Here is a 22730-nt window from a genome sequence, read left to right on the forward strand (position 1 = left end):
TAGATTACAAAGTGTTAAAAATAAAACGAGGTACCGGAAATAGAGTACGCAACTATATTCCTGTCTGACCATGGAGGGATTAATCTGTAACTCTTTGGTAGTATTAAAAAACATATACATTTATTTTAACCTTCTTGACATCATGGCAGGCAGTAAACAATAAACCTTCATTCTACAACCATTATCCTCCCCACACTAGTGTGTACTGAAATACAAGGTGGGCCATTTATTTGGATACACCTTAATTAAATGGGAATGGCTGGTGATATTAACTTCCTGTTTGTGGCGCATTAGTATATGTGAGGGGGGAAACTTTTCAAGATGGGTGGTGACCATGGCGGACATTTTGAAGTCGGACATTTTGAATCCAACTTTTGTTTTTTCAGTTGGAAGAGGGTCATGTGACACATCAAACTTATTGGGAATTTCACAAGAAAAACAATCATGTGCTTGGTTTTAACGTAACTTTATTCTTTCATGAGTTATTTACAAGTTTCTGACCACTTATAAAATGTGTTCAATGTGCTGCCCATTGTGTTGGATTGTCAATGCAACCCTCTTCTCCCACTCTTCACACACTGATAGAAACACTGCAGGAGAAATGCTAGCACAGGCTTCCAGTATCCGTAGTTTCAGGTGCTGCAGAATGGGCAAAACAAAAATTGGAACAGGACCCTCAGTTTACGCAGAAGATTTTGTTCAGTGATGAGGCAAACTTTTTATGTGAATGGTGAAGTTAACAAACAAAACCACCGCTATTGGTCTGACACTAACCCACATTGGATAGATCCCTCCAAGACTGTTGGAACACAAAAATTGATGGTATGGTGTGGTATATGGGGTACAAAGATAGTGGGGCCATTCTTCATCAACAGAAACCTCAAGGCCACTGGAAATGCAAAATTGCTACACGATGAGGTGTTTCCCTCTTTATGCACTGAAGCTGGCACGTTCCCTGAGTTTTTCCAGCAAGATGGTGCACCACCACATTATGGGTGTCAGGTCCGAGCATTCCTAGATGAACAGTTTCCTGGAAAGTGGATTGATCGTTGTGGGCCAGTTGAATGGCCCCCAAGGTCTCCCGATCTGACCCCCTTAGACTTTTATCTTTGAGGTCATCTGAAGGCAATTGTCTATGCTGTGAAGATACGAGATGAGCACCTGAAACTACGGATACTGGAAGCCTGTGCTAGCATTTCTCCTGCGGTGTTGCTATCAGTGTGTGAAGAGGGGGAGAAGAGGGGTGCATTGACAATCCAACACAATGGGCAGTACATTGAACACATTTTATAAGTGGTCAGAAACTTGAAAATAACTCATGAAATAATAAAGCTACGTTAAAACCAAGCACATCATTGTTTTTCTTGTGAAATTCCCAATAAGTTTGATGTGTCACATGACCCTCTTCCTATTGAAAAAACAAAAGTTGGATTCAAAATGGCCAACTTCAAAATGTCCGCCATGGTCACCACCCATCTTGAAGAGTTTCCTCCCGCACATATACTAATGTGCCACAAACAGGAAGTTAATATCACCAACCATTCCCATTTTATTAAGGTGTATCCATATAAATGGCCCACCCTGTAGAATGTAGTATGTCATCACATGGTTTCTCAGTGCCAGTCTGTAACCTTATAACACGTGTAATGCACCTTGAAAACCTTGATTTATATATATTATATAAATATATGTATTCAACACGTGTATTGCAAAATACCTCATGCATAATATTTATCACAAAGATTATTGCTTTTCCGTATGTGAAAGATTTAAAAAATCTTCTAACTTTAAAAACTCCTCTCTGTATTATGAATATTCTGCATCTTTTGGTCTAAAAGTTATAATAAAAATTGTATTACAAAATAATCCTTATGTTCTGCTATTTTTATTTGACACAGATGGCGGAAAAACACTGTGAACATCTTCCTAACTACTGGACACTACATGGACTGTGGTAAAATATATACTGTACATGATACATTAAAATTTATTTGTGGTCCTTTATTTGTTGTTTTTTTCCCCATAAAGGCTGTGTGAATCCATGGTGGGCCAATAGCATTGTAGCTGAAAACTGTACTTATGTCAATGAAAAGGCAAGAAAGACACTGCTATTTTCTGCCACTTGTGCTGATCTAAGAATGCCCAGAACATGTACACTGTAGGTAAAGCTTAAATAGGTATTCCGGGGGATGAATTTCACAAAAAAAGTTGCTCAGGATAGCATTATAACATGGAAAAATGTACATTCATCTGCCACCAATCCACCTCTGGTGCTTTTCCGATTGTGCTGTCAGCATTTTTTCCTTTAGCATCTTGACAGGCAGGAAATGTCTGCTCAGCCGATCACTGCCTTAGGTGAATGAATATCTGGTCTGAGCCTTGTTATGTTATATGCGAACAAAAAGGTGTGTGTGCAAGAATAACAATCTCTTTTCACCTTTTGTATTTTAAATAATTTCATTAGTAAAAGCCTTTATCAAGTTTATAAGAATAACATACCTTAAAAAATAGTATAAAGTTCCTGAAACCACAGATGTTTGTTACCCTTTTATGAGAAAGATAAAAAAAACTTAACATTTTTTGTCTAAAAATTGTGAAATGCTATATCCCTATGTAAATATGCCATTCTCTGCCCCATATAGTAAAATGCCTTCCTGTGCCCTCATATATAAATGATGTTCTTCTGTGTGTAGTAATGCTTTATTGTGGCCAATTAGAAAATAAAAAGACTTTCATACAGAGAACATAGATGCAGTCAAGGTGACAGTTGCCTAATGGTCTAGGGCAATGGTTGCTAGTGATGCCCCTGGATTGGTCTAAACTTTGTTTATTTGCACCCACACATCTGTTAGTTCTACTTCAAATCTATAAAAAAAAAAAAAAAAAAAGTGTTTACAGAAGACTACCGGTTCGAGCTTAGTGTGGTGAAGACGAGCTAGTGATCAACTTTGGGTTACTTTTAGCCCCAAAGCAAGAGGGTGGCTCATGGAAGATGGTTTCTAAGGGCTATCGCAATCCGACTAAATAACAAGGCAAAAATCAAAAGCATGCGAAAGGCCGCCCGGAAAAGGTGTCTTCTGACTATAAACTATCTGGTCCTCTGGGGGTGATCGGAGAAATGCTCAGACGGTCACTAGTTCAAGCTGGATACTTCGATAGGTGCTGTGCAGGAAAAAGCATTCATTACTTTAGGATGTTAGAAGTAAGATAGCAGGTTTATTGTATAGACAATGCATTTCAAGGGGTTAAACCCCTCCATTAAATAAACTATAAACTCTTGGCTGCAGTGATTCCTAAATGGCTGTTGCCCAACATACAGGACATGCTAGTGACTACTTTACATACTACTCTACAGCAGCTGCAGTTAGATGTGTTGCATCATGCCCAGAGACTGATACAGAGCAAACTTTGCAAACTGCTAGTGATCACCAGGCTTCTAAGGTGTCTGAGGTCGAGAAAGAAATTAAGACAAAGTTGACAACCTCAAAAAACAATCAAGGCAAAATAATCTTCAGGTAGTGGAGGTGCCTGTTACATTCCCACCCTGTGATTGCGAAATCTATGTGAATCTATCTTACCCAAGCTACTTGGGCTTCCTCATCGATGCAGGGTTGAGCTGGCTCATCACTTAGGCTCTGATTTCTGTTCTGGACCTGAGAGGGACATTCTGCTTGCTCTAGCTCAGCATTCCTTTCTGACACAAATAAATATGAAGTTCTTGGGGAGAGGGAAAAAAAAAATCTGATTTTGTGAATAAAACATAAAAAAAATGTTCTGCTGTTATGTTCTAATAAATGCCACATTTAAATGGGCACTGTCAGATATAAAAACATTTTATATATTGTACATCTTGGCAAAACAATAGTTTTTCTATTTAATTTCTTTAAAAAAATATTTACCATTTTAATAAAGAAACTGCCTTTGAAAATCCCACCACTAGGGGCCCCCATACCTTCTGGGACACGGAGTCCCACAGCAGCATGAGTGTCCAAGGGTCATGGACACGAGTAGTATTATTAATTAATCTGCAAAATTTATATTTATTACATGAACACTAGCACATAATAGTATATGGTTCCCCTGCTGAATTGGCCACAAGTGATGCTGCGAGCAGTCTCCGTCAGCAGAGGCGTCTGTTAGCGCCATGGAGACTTTTCTGAGTCAAATTTTTTTGGTGTCAGCTGAGCTATTCTCTGTGCTGAAGTTCCTGCTCCCTGCGCAGCCCCAGAGAGCGGGTACCCACGCTGACAGCGCCATGTTAACCTAATAGGAGCGGGTGAGCATGTTTACTTTAATATATTTAGGACATTTATTATGCAACAGGTTTAATTGTCTTACACAGATAGTTATAATTAGCTGTAAATAGATTGCAGATATTAATTAAGGTCTTGAACAGTTATATCTTATCTATCTAACAATTGCACTGAATGGCACTAGGCATATTATTAATATAAGCACTATGGATGAACTGGTTTTGATATGTTATATACAGTGGGGCAAAAAAGTATTTAGTCAACCACCAATTGTGCAAGTTCTCCCACTTAAAAGGATGAGAGAGGCCTGTAATTTTTATCATTGGTATTCCTCAACTAGGCGAGACATAATGAGAAAAAAAATCCATAAAATCACGGTCTGATTTTTAAAGAATTTATTTGCAAATTATGGTGGAAAATAAGTATTTGGTCAATAACAAAAGTTCATCTCAATACTTTATGTACCCTTTGTTGTTAATAACAGAGGTCACATGTTTTCTGTAAGTCTTCCCAAGGTTTTCATACACTGTTGCTGGTATTTTGGCCCATTCCTCCATGCAAATCTCCTCTAGAGCAGTGAGGTTTTGGGGCTGTCGCTTGGCAACACAGACTTTCAACTCCCTCCAAATGTTTTCTATGGGGTTGAGATCTGGAAACTGGCTAGGCCACTCCAGGACCTTGAAATGTTTCTTACGAAGCCACTCCTTTGTTGCCCAGGCGGTGTGTTTGGGATCATTCTCATGCTGACCCAGCCATGTTTCATCTTCAATGCCCTTGCTGATGGAAGGAGGTTTTCATTAAAAATCTCAAGATACATGGGCCCCATTCATTCTTTACTTTACATGGATCAGTCATCCTGGTCCCTTTGCAGAAAAACAGCATGATGTTTTCACCCTTATGCTTCACAGTAGGTATGGTGTTCTTTGGATGCAACTCTGCATTCTTTCTCCTCCAAACACGACGAGTTGAATTTTTACCAAAAAGTTCTACTTTGGTTTCATCTGACCATATGACAGTCTCCCAATCCTCTTCTGGATCATCCAAATGCTCTTTAAGCAAACTTACAGGGGTACTCCGGTAAAAAAACTTTTTTCTTTTAAATCAACTGGTGGCAGAAAGTTAAACAGATTTGTAAATTACTTCTATTAAAATATCTTAATCCTTCCTGTACTTTTTAGCTGCTGAATACTACAGAGGAAATTCTTTTCTTTTTGGAATGCTCTCTGATGACATCACGAGCACAGTTCTCTCAGCTGGCGTTATTATAATAACGCTTTATTTTTTGTTGTCCTCAGTGGGATTTGAACCCAAGTCCTCAGCACTGCAAGGTAGCAGTGCTAACCACTGAGCCACCATACTGCCCTTAGCATACATCTGCTATGCATGGTTGCTAAAATGGACAGAGATGTCAGCAGAGAGCACTGTGCTCGTGATGTCATCAGTGTTCCGAAAAGAAAGGAATTTCCTCTAGCATTCAGCAGCTTATAAATACTGGAAGGATTAAAAAATTTTAATCAAAGAAATTTACAAATATAAATGTAGTAGAGAAATAGGAAAACGGAGCAACTCACCACACTGACCCAGGTATTCTTTGCATATGGTTTCTTTATTCCATGTCTTCAAACATAGGAAACAAGCAGGGGAGAGTGAACGTGGGACACAGGGGTATCCTTTCAGTGATGAGACCGTTTGGCGCCGAGGCGCTTCGTCAGACCGGGATAGTGAGGTCACGGGAAGGGGTGTGCTTTAAAACAGGTAAGGCCCAGTGACGCTGCAGGTAAACTGCAGGTCATTGGTTCCTTGCTCAGGGCCAAAAACATATTACAAAATTAGTTGTACAAACAATAAAAGCAGCTTCCTAACATGCGAATAAATAATGCAATATAATAACATCTTATAATAGCGCACCATATTCCTATTTCTCATTGAGCCCTAGCGGGCCAGTGGCATCCGTCCGGATAATCCATCTGGCCTTGCTTTTCAGGAGTTGTTGGTGTCTATTCATACCTCTGGGGGCATTCTATCCCTGCAAATTTGATATCATCAGGATTATTATTATGATATGTGCGCATGTGGGCGATCAAGCGGGGTGCCCCTACTCCAGTAGATAATGACTTAAGATGCTCTCTAACTCTGTGGTAAAGGGGCGGAATAGTCTTCCCCACATAAAAGCGCCCACATGTGCAGATTAAACAATAGACTACATAACTTGTCCTACAGGTAAAAAATTGTTTTAGCTGAATATCACATCCACCCAACTTTATCACATTATCTTTCAAATTATTTCGGCATTGTTTGCAGGAGCCGCAAGAAAAGTTACCTACAGGTCTAGAATCTGTTAGCCAATTTATATTACCGTATATACTAGAGTATAAGCCGAGTTTTTCAGCACGATTTTTCGTGCTGAAAACACCCCCCTCGGCTTATACTCGAGTGAACTCCCCCACCCGCAGTGGTCTTCAACCTGCGGACCTCCAGAGGTTTCAAAACTACAACTCCCAGCAAGCCCGGGCAGCCATCGGCTGTCCGGGCTTGCTGGGAGTTGTAGTTTTGAAACCTCCGGAGGTCCGCAGGTTGGAGACCACTGCGGCCTTCGACATCATCCAGCCCCCTCTCACCCCCTTTAGTTCTGTACAGTACTCACCTCCGCTCGGCGCTGATCCGGTGCTGCAGGACTGTCCGGAGAGGAGATCGTCCGGTTGGATAGTGTTTCCGGGCTGCTATCTTCACCGGGGAGGCCTCTTCTAAGTGCTTCGGGCCCGGCCCCAGAATAGTCACGTTGCCTTGACAACGACGCAGAGGTACGTTCATTGCCAACGTACTTCTGCGTCATTGTCAAGGCAACGCCTCTATTCCGGGTCGGAAGCGCGGAGAAGAGGCGCCCCCGGTGAAGATAGCAGCCCGGAACCACTATTCCACCGGACCACCTCCTCACCGGAGAGTCCTGCAGGACCGGACCAGCGCCGAGCGGAGGTGAGTACTCAGAACTAAAGGGGGGTGAGAGGGGGCTGGATGATGTTGAAGGCCGCAGTGGTCTTCAACCTGCGGACCTCCGGAGGTTTCAAAACTACAACTCCCAGCAAGCCCGGGCAGCCGATGGCTGCCCGGGCTTGCTGGGAGTTGTAGTTTTGAAACCTCTGGAGGTCCCCAGGTTGAAGACCACTGAGGGCGGATGATGAGAAGAGGATGATGAAGAGGGGGGGGTGTGGGATGATGACAAGAGGATGATGAAGGGGGGGGGGGGTGTGGGATGATAAGAGGATGATGAAGGGGTGGTGTGGGATGATAAGGGGATGATGAAGGGGGGTGGGATGATGAAGGGGGGTGGGGATGATGACAAGGGGATGATGAAGGGGGGTGGGGATGATGACAAGGGGATGATGAAGGGGGGATGTGTGGGATGATGACAAGGGGATGATGACAGGTGATGATGAGGGTCTGGATGATGACAGGCGGTGATGATGATGAGGATGTTAATGACGGGTCTGGATGATGACGGGGGGATGATGTATTTCCCACCCTAGGCTTATACTCGAGTCAATAACTTTTCCTGGGATTTTGGGTTGAAATTAGGGGTCTCGGTTTATACTCGGGTCGGCTTATACTCGAGTATATACGGTAGGTTTTTTACTCTTTTTCTTTTTTTTATAAAAATCCTGAATAGTTGTAATTTTACGATGTGTAACTATTGGATTGAATGTTATAGATTGAAGGTCCTCATCTTGCTGTAACATGTACCAATGTTTGCGGATTGATTTCTTGATTATCTCATTCATACTAGTATTCTTGAAAGTAAATGTGAACCTATTATCATTTTTGTTTTTGTGTGGATTAATAAGGGTATGTCTAGGGATTTGATCTACAGTCTGTCTAGCATCTTTAAGTACTTTCTTTGGATATCCTCTTCTCAATAGTCTGTCCTGTAGAGCATCTGCTTGTTCCATATATTTATCTGAGTTATTGTTAATTCTCTTAAGTCTTATAAATTGGCTTTTTGGAATTGCATTCTTTGTATGTATGGGATGGGAAGAGGCATAATGTAGTATTGAGTTCCTGGATGTAGCTTTCCTGAATCCTGACGTGATAATACAATTATCAATAATGTAATACAATTATCAATAATGTCAATAATGTCTATCTGTACATCCAGGAACTCAAGGGACTGATAACCAAAAGTATATGTAAATGTCATGTTCATATCATTTTGAGGTGATGAACGAATGAATCAAACTGTGCCTCTGTCCCATCCCATACTACAAAAATATTGTCTACAAAACCAAGAAAAAGTTTAATGTATTTCACATAGGGGTTATTAATTGTGAACACATATCTTGATTCCAAAATGTCAAGATAGGTATAGAAGCTACTTTATTTATTTTAAATAATAATTGCTTCCAATATGGAGAACAGTGGTATAAACAAAGGCTCGGGACAGCCATGGGTACGCCCATCTCTTGTTCCTTTTCGAACATATATTTTGCCATCTTGCAATCAAGATATGTGTTCACAATCAATAACCCCTATGTGAAATACATTAAACTTTTTCTTGGTTTTGTAGACGATATTTTTGTAGTATGGGATGGGACAGAGGGATGGGACAGATTCATTCGTTCATCACCTCAATCATGAAAATGATATTAACATGACATTTACATATACTTTTGGTAATCAGTCCCTTAAGTTCCTGGATGTATAGATAGACATTATTGATAATTGTATTCTCACGTCAGGATTCAGGAAAGCTACATCCAGGAACTCAATACTACATTATGCCTCTTCCCATCCCATACATACAAAGAATGCAATTCCAAAAAGCCAATTTATAAGACTTAAGAGAATTAACAATAACTCAGATAAATATATGGAACAAGCAGATGCTCTACAGGACAGACTATTGAGAAGAGGATATCCAAAGAAAGTACTTAAAGATGCTAGACAGACTGTAGATCAAATCCCTAGACATACCCTTATTAATCCACACAAAAACAAAAATGATAATAATAGGTTCACATTTACTTTCAAGAATACTAGTATGAATGAGATAATCAAGAAATCAATCCGCAAACATTGGTACATGTTACAGCAAGATGAGGACCTTCAATCTTTAACAAAATTAAATCCAATAGTTACACATCGTAAAAATACAACTATTCAGGATTTTATAACAAAAAGAAAAAGAGTAAAAAACCTAATACAAATTGGCTAACAGATTCTAGACCTGTAGGTAACTTTTCTTGCGGCTCCTGCAAACAATGCAGAAATAATTTGAAGGGTAATGTGATAAAGTTGGGTGGATGTGATATTCAGCTAAAACAATTTTTTACCTGTAAGACAATTTATGTAGTCTATTGTTAAATCTGCACATGTGGGCGCTTTTATGTGGGGAAGACTATTCGGCCCCCTTACCACAGAGTTAGAGAGCATCTTAAGTCATTATCTACTGGAGTAGGGGCACCCCGCTTGATCGCCCACATGCGCACATATCATAATAATAATCCTGATGATATCAAATTTGCAGGGATAGAACGTGTTGAGAATGCCCCCATAGGTATGAATAGTCACCAACAACGCCTGAAAAGCGAGGCCAGATGGATTATCCGGACGGATGCCACTAGCCCGCTAGGGCTAAATGAGAAACAATAATATGGTGCGCTATTATAAGATGTTATTATATTGCATTATTTATTCGCATGTTAGGAAGCTGCTTTTAATGTTTGTACAACAAATTTTGTAATATGTTTTTGTACCTGAGCAAGGAACCAATGACCTGCAGTTTACCTGCAGCGTCACTGGGCCTTACCTGTTTTAAAGCACACCCCTTCCCGTGACCTCACTATCCCGGTCTGACGAAGCGCCTCGGCGCCAAACGGTCCCATCACCGAGAGGATACCCCTGTGTCCCACGCTCACTCTCCCCTGCTTGTTTCCTATGTTTGAAGACATGGAATAGAGAAACCACTTGCAAAGAATACCTGGGTCGGTGTGGTGAGTTGCTCCGTTTTCCTATTTCTCTGCTACATATACATTTATTGGACTTGCCTTGACGTAGAGCACCACTGAAGTCCCTCCAGCAGTTGCAAGGGAGGATACAGGGAAACCGTATATATAGCTTTATCCTAGTGCTTACAGAGGTGGTGCCGGGTCTCTCTTTTAGAGTAATTTACAAATATGTTTAACTTTCTGCCACCAATTGATTTAAAAGAAAAAAGGTTTTCATCGGAGTACCCCTTTAACGACGCAGGACGTATATTTACGTCCTCCACCGGCTCCCGCGGGGTCATTCGGTGTCCCCGTGTCATATCGGGTCGGTCCCAGCGGCTGTCAATGGCCGGGACCCGCGGCTAATACAGGACATCACCGATCGCGGTGATGCCCTGTATTAACCCTTCAGTTGCAGCGATCAAAGCTGACCGCCACGTCTGAAGTGAAAGTATCACGGCTAGTCAGTCGGGCTGTTCGGGACCGCCGCGGTGAAATCGCGGCGTCCCCAACAGCTTACAGGACACCGGGAGGGCCCTTACCTGCCTCCTCTGTGTCCGATCGACGAATGACTGCTCCGTGCCTGAGATCCAGGCAGGAGCAGTCAAGCGCCGATAACACTGATCACAGGCGTGTTAATACACGCCAGTGATCAGCATGAGAGATCAGTGTGTGCAGTGTTATAGGTCCCTATGGGACCTACAACACTGCAAAAAAAGTTAAAAAAAAAAGTGTTGTTAAAGGTCATTTAACCCCTTCCCTAATAAAAGTTTGAATCACCCCCCTTTTCCCATAAAAAAAAACATATGTGGTATCGCCGCGTGCGTAAATGTCCGAACTATAAAAATATATCATTAATTAAACCACACGGTCAATGGCGTACGTGCAAAAAAAATTCCACAATCCAAAAAAGCGTATTTTTGGTCACTTTTTATACCATTAAAAAATTTATAAAAAGTGATCAAAAAGTCCGGTCAAAACAAAAATCGTATCGATAAAAACTTCAGATCACGGTGCAAAAAATGAGTCCACATACCGCCCTGTACATGGAAAAATAGAAAAGTTATAGGGGTCAGAAGATGACATTTTAAAACTTATAAATTTTCCTGCATGTAGTTATGATTTTTTCCAGAAGTACGACAAAATCAAACCTATATAAGTAGGGTATCATTTTAACCGTATGGACCTACAGAATAATGTGTCATTTTTACTGAAATATGCACTGCGTAGAAACGGAAGCCCCAAAAGTTACAAAATGGCGTTTTTCTTCGATTGTCGCACAATGATTTTTCTTTTCTGTTTCGCCGTGAATTTTTGGGTAAAATGACTAATGTCACTGCAAAGTAGAATTGGCGACGCAAAAAATAAGCCATAATATGGATTTTTAGGTGGAAAATTGAAAGGGTTATGATTTTTAAAAGGTAAGGAGGAAAAAACGAAAGTGCAAAAACTGAAAAACCCGGAGTCCTTAAGGGGTAAAGATGGGCCCAGACATGTACTGGCTTAAGCAAGCAGGGGGACACATCTGGCTCTGCATGATTTGGTTCCCTGCCGCTGTAGTGTGTTACTGATGGTAGCCTTTGTTACTTTGGTCCCAGCTCTCTGTAGGTCATTCACTTGGTCCCCCCGTGTGGTTCTGGGATATTTGTTCACCGTTTTTGTGATCATTTTGACACCATGAGGTGAGATCTTGCATGGAGCCCCAGATCGAGGGAGATTACCAGTGGTCTTGTATGTCTTCCATTTTCTAATAATTGCTCCCACAGTGGATTTCTTCACACCAAGCTGCTTGCCTATTGAAGATTCAGTCATTTTAGCTTGGTGCAGGTCTACAATTTTGTTTCTGGTATCATTCCACAGCTCTTACCAACAACAGGCCGCTGAGCACATACAGAGGTATCAAATCTAAACAACAATTTAACCCCAAGGGGGTTAACAAGAAGGCCTCTATAGAAGTATGTGTTCCAATAAAACATAACTTAATCAAATTATGATAAAAATAAATATATAGAGGTGAGAAATAATACCATACTATTAAAACCTCTAACCCAATGATATTACACTGAAGTCACGTTTGTTCGCTGAATAGACAGGTCCCTAATCAAGCCGACCTCTGGTCGATAAATACATAGATCACTAGTGGGTGCCTGCTAATTGTAGCTGGATAGAGTTTAGCATAGATCACTAGTGGGGTGCCTGCTAGTTGTAGCAGGATGAAGTCTATCCTTAATCCCTATATCCGTATGTTAGGGCTTAGACAATTGTTATAGCCTTCCTTAGTGACAAACTTTTCGCTCCCTTGGACTGCTACATAGATGACCGCACCCGATATTTACCACTTTATAAATATTGACTACTTTATTCACAAATCACCACTAAACTGTCTATTTATTCCGAATTCATTTGTCTCACTCACTTAGTACACTGACCAGTACCGCAGGTCTGGACTTATTGGCTATATCACCCACTAATAGCTGTTTAGAGATACATAGTGTGAGAACTCATTATTACAGATGCATTATTACAAAAGCATTTAAAAAGTCAGGCTGTCAAACCCCAACATGTTTTGCCACTCATGTGGCTTTATCAAGGAGATTACTGACAACATCATGGGGATATAGATATAAAAGGAGCCCATTCCCCATAGACACTCAATGCTATCACCCCCTCGGCCAATAATTACTGCTTTACTAGCAGACCAAACAGCTGTCCTGTTCATGTATACCCCAGACCAAACAGCTGTCCTGTTCATGTATACTCCCACCGTATCATTGCAGGGATGTCACGATTTTCAGTAGCGTCCAATCACATGTCCTGTTTGTGCATTTAGCTACCAATTTTACACTAATTTTTGGTAAAAATATTTTACACCTGTCTGCTCTTGATACCAAAACTATAATAATGCCTCTCTCCATATAAACATTTCTGGCATTTTATACACATATTCTATATACATATATGTTCATTTTGGGTTTATACTTATATTTACATTTATATTTCTATATATGTGATAATGTAACATAGTAGCATAGTTCATGAGGTTGAAAAAAGACCAGAGTCCATCAAGTTCAACCTATATCCCTACTGAGTCCCTACTGAGTTGATCCAGAGGAAGGCAAAAAACCCTCTTACTAGAGGTAAATATTCCTTCCCGACTCCAAATATGGCTGTCAGAATAAATCCCTGGATTAACATTCTGTCCCTATAAATCTAGTATACATAACCAGCGATGTTATTACTCTCCAAAAATGCATCCAGACCCGTTTTTAACTCTTTTACGGAGTTCACCATGACCACCTCCTCTGTGAGAGAATTCCACAGTCTCACTGCTCTTACAGTAAAGAACCCCCGTCTGTGCTGGTTTACAAACCTTCTTTCCTCTAAACGTAGAGGATGCCCCCTTGTTATAGATACAGTCCTGGGTATAAATAGATCATGGGAGAGATCTATGTATGGCCCCCTGATATATTTATACATAGTTATTAGGTCGCCCCTAATCCTTCTTTTTTCTAACCTAAATAACCCTAATTCTGATAATCTTTCTGGGTACTGTAGTCCTCCCATTCCCCGTATTACCCTGGTTGCCCATCTTTGAACCCTCTCCAGCTCCCCTATATCTTTCTTGTCCACTGGTGCCTAGTACTGTACACAGTATTCCATGTGTGGTCTGACTAGTGATTTGTACAGCGGTAGAATTATTTCCTTGTCGTGGGCATCTATGCCCCTATTGATGCACCCCATGATTTTATTAGCCTTGGCAGCAGCTGCCCGACACTGGTCACTACAGCTAAATTTACTATTAACTAAGACTCCTAAGTCCTTTTCCATGTCAGTTGTCTCAAGTGTTCTCCCATTCAATACATAATAACCCGGATTTTTCCTCCCCATGTGCATTACCTTACATTTATCAGTGTTGAACCTCATTTGCCACTTCCCAGCCCAAACCTCTAACCTATCCAGATCCAGTTGTAACAGTGCACTGTCCTCTATTGTGTTTACCGCTTTACAGAGTTTAGTATTATCTGCAAAGATTGTTACTTTACTATTCAACCCCTCTACAAGGTCATTGATAAATATATTAAACAGAACAGGACCAAAGACGGACCCCTGTGGTACCCCACTAGTAACAGTCACCCAATCAGAATTAGTACCATTAATAACCACCCTCCGTTTCCTATCACTGAGCCAGTTACTTACCCACTTACATACATTGTCCCCCAGCCCGATCCTTCTCATTTTATGCACCAACCTTTTATGTGGCACCGTATCAAATGCTTTGGAAAAATCCAGATATACGACATCCAGAGATTCCCCCTGGTCCAGTCTGGATCTCACCTCCTCATAGAAGCTGATCAGGTTAGTTTTGACAGGACCGATCCCTCATAAAGCCATGCTGATATGGAGTCATACATTTATTTGTATCAAGATATTCCAAAATAGCATCTCTTAGAAAACCCTCAAACAATTTACATACAACAGAGGTTAAACTAACAGGTCTATAATTCCCGGGGTCACCTTTTGTTCCCTTTTTAAATATTGATAGCACATTTGCTATGCGCCAGTCCAGGGGAACAGTTCCTGTTGCTTTAGAGTCCCGGAATATTAAAAATAAGGGTTTGTCTATAACATTACTTCATTCCTTTAGAACACGGGGGTGAATGCCATCCGGACCTGGTGATTTGTCTGTTTTGATTTTTTTTTGTAGGCGGCACTGTACTTCTTCCTCGGTTAGACAGGTGACCTGTACTGGGGATTTTACCTTATCACACTGTATTTCACCTGGCATTTCATTTTCCTCGGTGAATTCAGTGGAGAAGAATTTGTTTAATATATTAGCTTTTTCCTGATCCCCGTTTATAATTTCTTCCTCATAATTTTTTAAGGGGCCCACACTTTCATTTTTGACCTTTTTGCTATTAATATAAAGAACATTTTGGGGTTTGTTTTACTCTCTTTGGCAATGACTCTTTCTGTATTTATTTTTGCGGCTTTTATATGTTTTTTTTTACATATTTTAAATTTTTCTCAATAGCTTTTTAATGCTTCTTCACTGCTGTCCTGTTTTAGTATTTTAAATGCTTTATTTTTGTCATTTATTGCCCCTTTAATGTTTTTATTCATCCATATTGGTTTTATTTTATTTCTGACCCTTTTATTCCCATAAGGTATATATTTATTACAGTGATACTTTAAGATATTTTTAAAAGTCTCCCATTTAGTGTCAGTATTCCTGTTTTTGAGGACAATATCCCATTTTATATTGTTAAGGGCTTCTCTGAGCTGATCAAACTTTGCCTTCCTAAAGTTCATTGTTTTTGTGGCCCCTCGAGAGATTCCCTTATTGAAGAACAAGTTATAATGTATTATATTATGATCACTATTTCCCAGGTGTCCTTTTACCTGCACATTAGTTATTGTCAGGTCTGTTGGTTAATATTAAGTCTAGTAGGGCGCCACCTCAAGTTCCCCATTATTACCACTTCATTTTGATTTGTTGCGTTGTTTATTTGCCTCAGTAATTGATCTTCTGCCTCTTCCATTATGTTTGGTGGCTTAAAACAAACCCCTATCAGAATTTTTTTTTTTATCTCCATATATTTCTACCCATAATGCATCCACATTATCGTCCCCCTCCCATATATCCTCCCGCAGAGCGGCCTTCAGACTTGATTTCGCATACAAACTCCTCCCCCTTTCCGTTTTGTCCGATTCTTCCTGAATAGACTATAACCCTGTATGTTGACCGCCCAGTCACAGGTATCATCCAACCAAGTCTCTGTTATACCCGCTATGTCATAATTTTCCTCAGACATCAACCACTCCAGTTCATCTGTTTTATTGGACAGACTTCTGGCATTAGTTATCATGCAATTCAATGGTGTATGTTTTTTCTTCCTTTGAAGCCTATCCGTATTAGCTATTCTGACCCCCCCCCCCCTCAGCTCCACCCCTAGGTACATTACGAAGTCCCCTCTCTATCTACACGGTCTTCCTTCTCTATGTTATAGGTTCCCTCCCCCTCAGTCCCTAGTTTAAACACTCCTCCACCCTTCTAGCCATCTTCTCCCAGAGCACAGCTGCACCCTCCCCATTGAGGTGCAGCCCGTCCCTACGGTAGAGTCGGTAACCGACAGCGAAGTCGGCCCAGTTCTCCATGAACCCATACCCCTCCTTCCTATACCAGCTTCTGAGCCACTTGTTTACCTCCCTGATCTCCCGCTGCCTCTCTGGTGTGGCTCGTGGTACAGGTAATATTTCAGAAAATATTACCTTGGAGGTCCTTGCCTTAAGCTTGCGGCCTAAGTCCCTGAAATCATTTTTAAGGACACTCCACCTACCTCTTACTTTGTCATTGGTGCCAATATGTACCATGACTGCTGGGTCCTCTCCAGCCCTACCCAGCAACCTGTCAACCCGATCCGCGATGTGCCGAACTCGAGCGCCAGGAAGACAACACACTGTTCGGCGATCCCGGTCTTTGTGACAGATCGCCCTGTCTATCCCCCTAATAATTGAGTCCCCCACTACCAGTACCTGTCTAGCCTGCCCTGCACTCTTCCTTCCCTCCTTACTGTATTAGCCATAACTTATGTACTTTTTATTGCACATTGTCATTTTATTTATTTTCCTTTCTGCAATGTGCTTTTATTTATATCTATGTCTTTGTATTTCCTTTGTGGGGGTGGACTTAGCTGATTGAATCAGGTGTATACCTGGGCGGTACGTGGGTCCACCATTTCCCTTAAAGGGGTACTCCGCCCCTAGACATCTTATCCCCTATCCAAAGGATAGGGGATAAGATGTCAGATCGCCGGGGTCCCACTGCTGGGGACCCCAGGGATCTCTGCTGCAACACCCTGCTATCATTACTGCACAGAGCGAGATCGCTCTGCACGTAATGACGGGCAATACAGGGGCCGGGGCATCGTTACATCACGGCTCCGCCCCTCATGACGTCACGGCCCGCCCTGTCAATACAAGTCTATGGGAGGGGGCGTGGCGGTCGTCACGCCCCCTGCCATAGACTTGCATTAAGGGGGACGGGCCTTGATGTCATGAGGGGCGGAGCCATGACATCACGCTGCTCCGGCCCCTGTATCGCCCGTCATTACGCACAGAGCGAACTTGCTCTGTGCAGTAATGATCGCGGGGTGCCGCAGCTTGCTCTTTCTGAGTGTTGCTGTGTAAGAGGGGGCGTGAAAGAGGAGTTTCAAAAACTGTGATTCTCTGTTGTGCGGAGTGAATCTGTGGAGTGGGTGCGACTGCCTATAGCCCACATTCATATTTTGGGTAAGTTTTTCTCTTTTGCACATAGTGGGATAACTGTTAGAGTTTAAACACCCTTTTTTTTTTTTTTTTTTTTCTCTGTTCCACCTCTAGGGGGGGGAGGACTAGATTGGGCACAGGTGTATAAATCTTAGCTTGGGACTCTTATTGAAAGCTTGCTCTTTCTGAGTGTTGCTGTGTAAGAGGGGGCGTGAAAGAGGAGTTTCAAAAACTGGAGTTTGAAAGCAGGAGGTTGAGATCGCTGTGAGTGTTAATTTCTGAACGCACAAGGTCTACAAAAAAATTTTTAAGTGTAATTTTGACTGTCTGTTTTTTCCTATACATTTGTGAAATCCCCATTACTAGATGGCCTCCATGTTGGAAAATGCAGTCCAATGTACATCCTGTTCAATGTATGCAATCCTTGAACAACAGTTTGAAGGTGCATATTGTTGTGCGAGATGTGTGCTAGTTGTCCATTTGGAAGCCCAGATCCTGCATCTAGAGGGGCGACTGGCAACAATGAGAAGCATTAACAACATGGAGAGGAGTCTCCTGCTCACTGAGCAGGCACTCTCGGGAGTAGAGGTGGGGGAGGACAGTGGGACGGAGTTGCAGGACAGTCAGGCAGTTAGCTGGGTTACAGTTAGAAAGAGGGGTAGGGGAAAAAGTGTCAGGGAGGCTAGTCCTGAACTGGCACACCCCAACAAGTTTGCCCGCTTGGCAGATGAGGGGGGTGCCATTACAGAGCTAGGAGAACTGCAGCAGGATACCACCTCTGACCGCCAGGGGGGTGTCTGCTCCAGTAAGGAGGGAGGGAGGAGTACAGGGCAGGCCAGACAGGTACTAGTGGTGGGGGACTCAATTATTAGGGGGACAGACAGGGCAATCTGTCACAAAGACCGGGATCGCCGAACAGTGTGTTGTCTGCCTGGCGCACGAGTTCGGCACATCGCGGATCGGGTTGACAGGTTGTTGGGCGGGGCTGGAGAGGACCCAGCAGTCATGGTACATATTGGCACCAATGACAAAGTAAGAGGTAGGTGGAGTGTCCTTAAAAATGATTTCAGGGACTTAGGCCGCAAGCTTAAGGCAAGGACCTCCAAGGTAGTCTTTTCTGAAATACTACCAGTACCACGAGCCGCACCAGAGAGGCAGCGGGAGATCAGGGAGGTAAACAAGTGGCTCAGAAGCTGGTGTAGGAAGGAAGGGTTTGGGTTCATGGAGAACTGGGCTGACTTCGCTGTCGGTTACCGGCTCTACCGTAGGGACGGGCTGCACCTCAATGGGGGGGGTGCAGCTTTGCTTGGGGAGAAGATGGCTAGAAGGGTGGAGGAGTGTTTAAACTAGGGACTTGGGGGGAGGGAACCTACAGCAAAGAGGGGGAAGATAGTGTAGATAGAGAGGTGGGAATTATAAATGTACCTGGGGGTGGAGCGGAGGGAGGGGTTAGAATAGTTAATAGGAATAAGCTTCATAGGAAAATAAAACTTACACCCTTGAATCCCATTAACCCCAATAACATAAAGGATGGAAATGTAAAGTGTATGTTCACAAATGCCAGAAGCCTAGCAAATAAAATGGGGGAGCTTGAGGCCTTGATACTGGAGGAACATATTGATATAGTTGGGGTCACTGAGACATGGCTGGACTCCTCGCATGACTGGGCTGTCAATCTGCAGGGGTTTACATTGTTTCGCAAGGATAGAATGAACAGAAAAGGTGGTGGAGTCTGTCTGTATGTAAGAAGTGGTATGAAAGTCAGTGTGAATGATGCCATAGTGTGTGATGATTCTGAGGATGTGGAATCACTGTGGGTAGAATTACAAAAGGAGGGAAATACTGAAAAAATAATATTTGGAGTAATCTACAGACCCCCTAATATTACTGAAGAGATAGAAGTTCGGCTTCATAAACAAATAGAGAGGGCCGCCCGGGCAGGTACAGTGGTAATAATGGGAGATTTTAACTATCCAGATATAGATTGGGGTCCGGGGTTGGCTAAAACTACAAAGGGGCGACAATTCCTAAATTTATTGCAGGATAATTTTATGGGCCAGTTTGTGGAGGACCCAACAAGAAGTGATGCCTTGTTGGATCTGATCATTTCCAACAACGCAGAGCTGGTTGGTAATGTAACTGTGCGGGAAAACCTTGGGAATAGCGACCACAATATAGTTACTTTTGACTTAAAATGTAGAAAACAAAGACAGGCGGGGAAGGCAAAAACATATAACTTTAAAAAGGCAAATTTCCCTGGGCTGAGATCTGCACTACAGGACATAGACTGGGGGGAGGTGTTCTCAAATACTGATACAGAAGGTAAATGGGACATCTTTAAATCAACTCTAAATAACTATACAGCTAAATATATACCAAAGGGGAACAAATATAAACGATTAAAACTAAATCCTACATGGCTGACACATGATGTTAAAAGAGCAATAAACAACAAAAAAATAGCCTTCAAAAAATACAAATCTGATAGGTCAGCTATAACATTTAAACAGTACAAGGAGCTTAATAGAATCTGTAAAAATGTAATAAAAACAGCAAAAATTCAAAATGAGAGACAGGTGGCCGAAGAAAGCAAAACTAATCCTAAATATTTTTTTAGACATATAAATGCAAAAAAACCAAGGACAGAGCATGTAGGACCCCTTAATAATGATAATGGGGAGGTTGTCACAGGCGATCAAGAGAAGGCGGAGCTATTGAATGGGTTCTTTAGTTCTGTATATACTATGGAAGAAGGAGCTGACATTGGCCAGGTCAGTGCTGGTAACACATCATATAATGTATTGAACTGGCTTAATGTAGAGATGGTACAAGGTAAGTTAAGTGATATAAATGTAAGCAAATCCCCAGGACCGGATGGACTACACCCAAGAGTTCTTAGAGAGGTAAGTTCAGTAATATCTGTACCCCTGTTCATGATATTTAGAGATTCTCTGGTGTCTGGTATTGTGCCAAGGGACTGGCGCAAGGCGAATGTGGTGCCAATCTTCAAAAAGGGCTCTAGGTCTTCCCCAGGAAACTATAGACCGGTAAGTTTAACGTGCATTGTGGGTAAATTGTTTGAAGGACTTATAAGGGATTACATACAGGAATACATAGGGGATAATTGTATTATAAGTGATAGCCAGCATGGGTTTACTAAGGATAGAAGTTGTCAAACCAATCTAATTTGCTTTTATGAAGAGGTGAGTAGAAGCCTTGACAGAGGAATGGCTGTGGATATAGTGTTTCTGGATTTTGCTAAAGCATTTGATACTGTCCCTCATAGACGTCTGACAGGTAAGTTAAGGTCTTTGGGTTTGGAAATTTTAGTTTGTAACTGGATTGAACACTGGCTCATGGATCGTACCCAGAGAGTGGTGGTCAATGATTCGTACTCTGATTGGTCCCCGGTTATTAGTGGTGTACCCCAAGGTTCTGTACTGGGTCCGCTGTTGTTTAATTTATTTATTAATGATATAGAGGATGGTATTAACAGCTCTGTTTCTATCTTTGCAGATGACACCAAGCTTTGTAGCACGGTACAGTCTATAGAGGATGTGCATAAGTTACAAGATGACTTGGATAGACTAAGTGTCTGGGCATCCACTTGGCAAATGAGGTTCAATGTGGATAAATGTAAAGTTATGCATCTGGGTACTAATAACCTGCATGCATCGTATGTCTTAGGGGGGATTAAACTGGCAGAGTCACTGGTAGAGAAGGATCTGGGTGTACTTGTAGATCACAGACTACAGAATAACATGCAATGTCAGGCTGCTGCTTCCAAAGCCGGCAGGATATTGTCATGTATCAAAAGAGGCATGGACTCAAGGGACAGGGACATAATACTCCCCCTTTATAAATCATTGGTACGGCCTCACCTGGAATATGCTGTTCAGTTTTGGGCACCTGTCCATAAAAGGGACACTGCGGAGTTGGAAAGGGTGCAGAGACGCGCGACTAAACTAATATGGGGAATGGAACATCTTAGCTATGAGGAGCGATTAAAGGAGTTACAATTGTTTAGTCTTGAGAAGAGACGTTTAAGGGGGGATATGATAAACGTATATAAGTATATTAATGGCCCATACAAAAAATATGGAGAAAAACTGTTCCAGGTTAAACCCCCCCAAAGGACGAGGGGGCACTCCCTCCGTCTGGAGAAGAAAAAGTTTAGTCTCAAGGGGCGACACGCCTTCTTTACCATGAGAACTGTGAACTTATGGAACAGTCTACCTCAGGAACTGGTCACAGCAGGAACAATTAACAGCTTTAAAACAGGATTAGATACATTCCTGGAACAAAATAAGATTAATGCTTATGAAGAAATATAAAATCTCATCCCTTCCCCAATATCGCGCCACACCCCTACCCCTTAATTCCCTGGTTGAACTTGATGGACATATGTCTTTTTTCGACCGTACTAACTATGTAACTATGTAACTATGATCTGACATCTTATCCCCTATCCTTTGGATAGGGGATAAGATGCCAGCGGCGAAGTACCCCTTTAAAGGAATGGCCATATTCTTAGTATCTTTGTATGAGTAAGGCTGGTTACACCGGCTGTAACGCGTTACATTGTGTCCTGCTGTCCTGTGGCTTGAATAAAGAATAAACTTTTAGTTGCACGTTATCCTGCGCTGGACGTCTGCTTTTTCTACATTGCCTTCGTGTTGGTTCACACAGTACAGCGCGTCAGGTGTCTGGTTAAAAGGTGAGCTAGTGAAACAACTATCCTTCTTTTACCTTGAACTTCCCTCGTGCTCCCTGCCTTACTGCGGTTTTATCAAAGACTGTGATATATAGAAAAGATTCAATATGTCTAACAGCATGTGCTTGCAACCGCTGGAGGAGCACCAGACACGTGCAGATCGTATTACAAAAATTTTCAATGCCATTAACACAGACACGCAGGACACTGTGGATCTGAAGATTCACATGGATAACTTGGAGAGTGCACTAAAATCTGAGACTAAAATCTGGTAGGATGTATCCACTCTCAAGAAATACGTTGAGCAAGCAATGATTCCTCGGGGATTACGTATCCGCAAATTTCCTACTACTATATTTTGCCAACGCTTCAAAGAGGAGAAGGAACATTTACTTACTGATTCTTCTTTAAGATTCATGAAGCTTATTATCGACTATGAGGAACAAGCTTTGAATGATATAAAAGAAAAAAATTTCCTCGCTTCAACATACAATCTCTGTTTGAGAACCATCCTTCCTT

At 41.9% G+C, this 22730-nt stretch overlaps 1 protein-coding gene across 1 annotated transcript in view; it reads left to right on the top strand.

Moving 5' to 3' along the window:
- Positions 1-22730, top strand: part of RNASET2 (ribonuclease T2) — a 262828-nt gene that overhangs the window by 107264 nt on the left and 132834 nt on the right. Inside the window, exon 5 of the mRNA XM_056563618.1 lies at positions 1899-1954. Coding sequence (XP_056419593.1) covers positions 1899-1954 — 56 coding nt within the window. The remainder of the gene's footprint in view (positions 1-1898; positions 1955-22730) is intronic.

Source organism: Hyla sarda, chromosome 3 (assembly GCF_029499605.1).
Source record: "Hyla sarda isolate aHylSar1 chromosome 3, aHylSar1.hap1, whole genome shotgun sequence".
In the NCBI taxonomy this organism is placed as follows: domain Eukaryota; kingdom Metazoa; phylum Chordata; class Amphibia; order Anura; family Hylidae; genus Hyla; species Hyla sarda.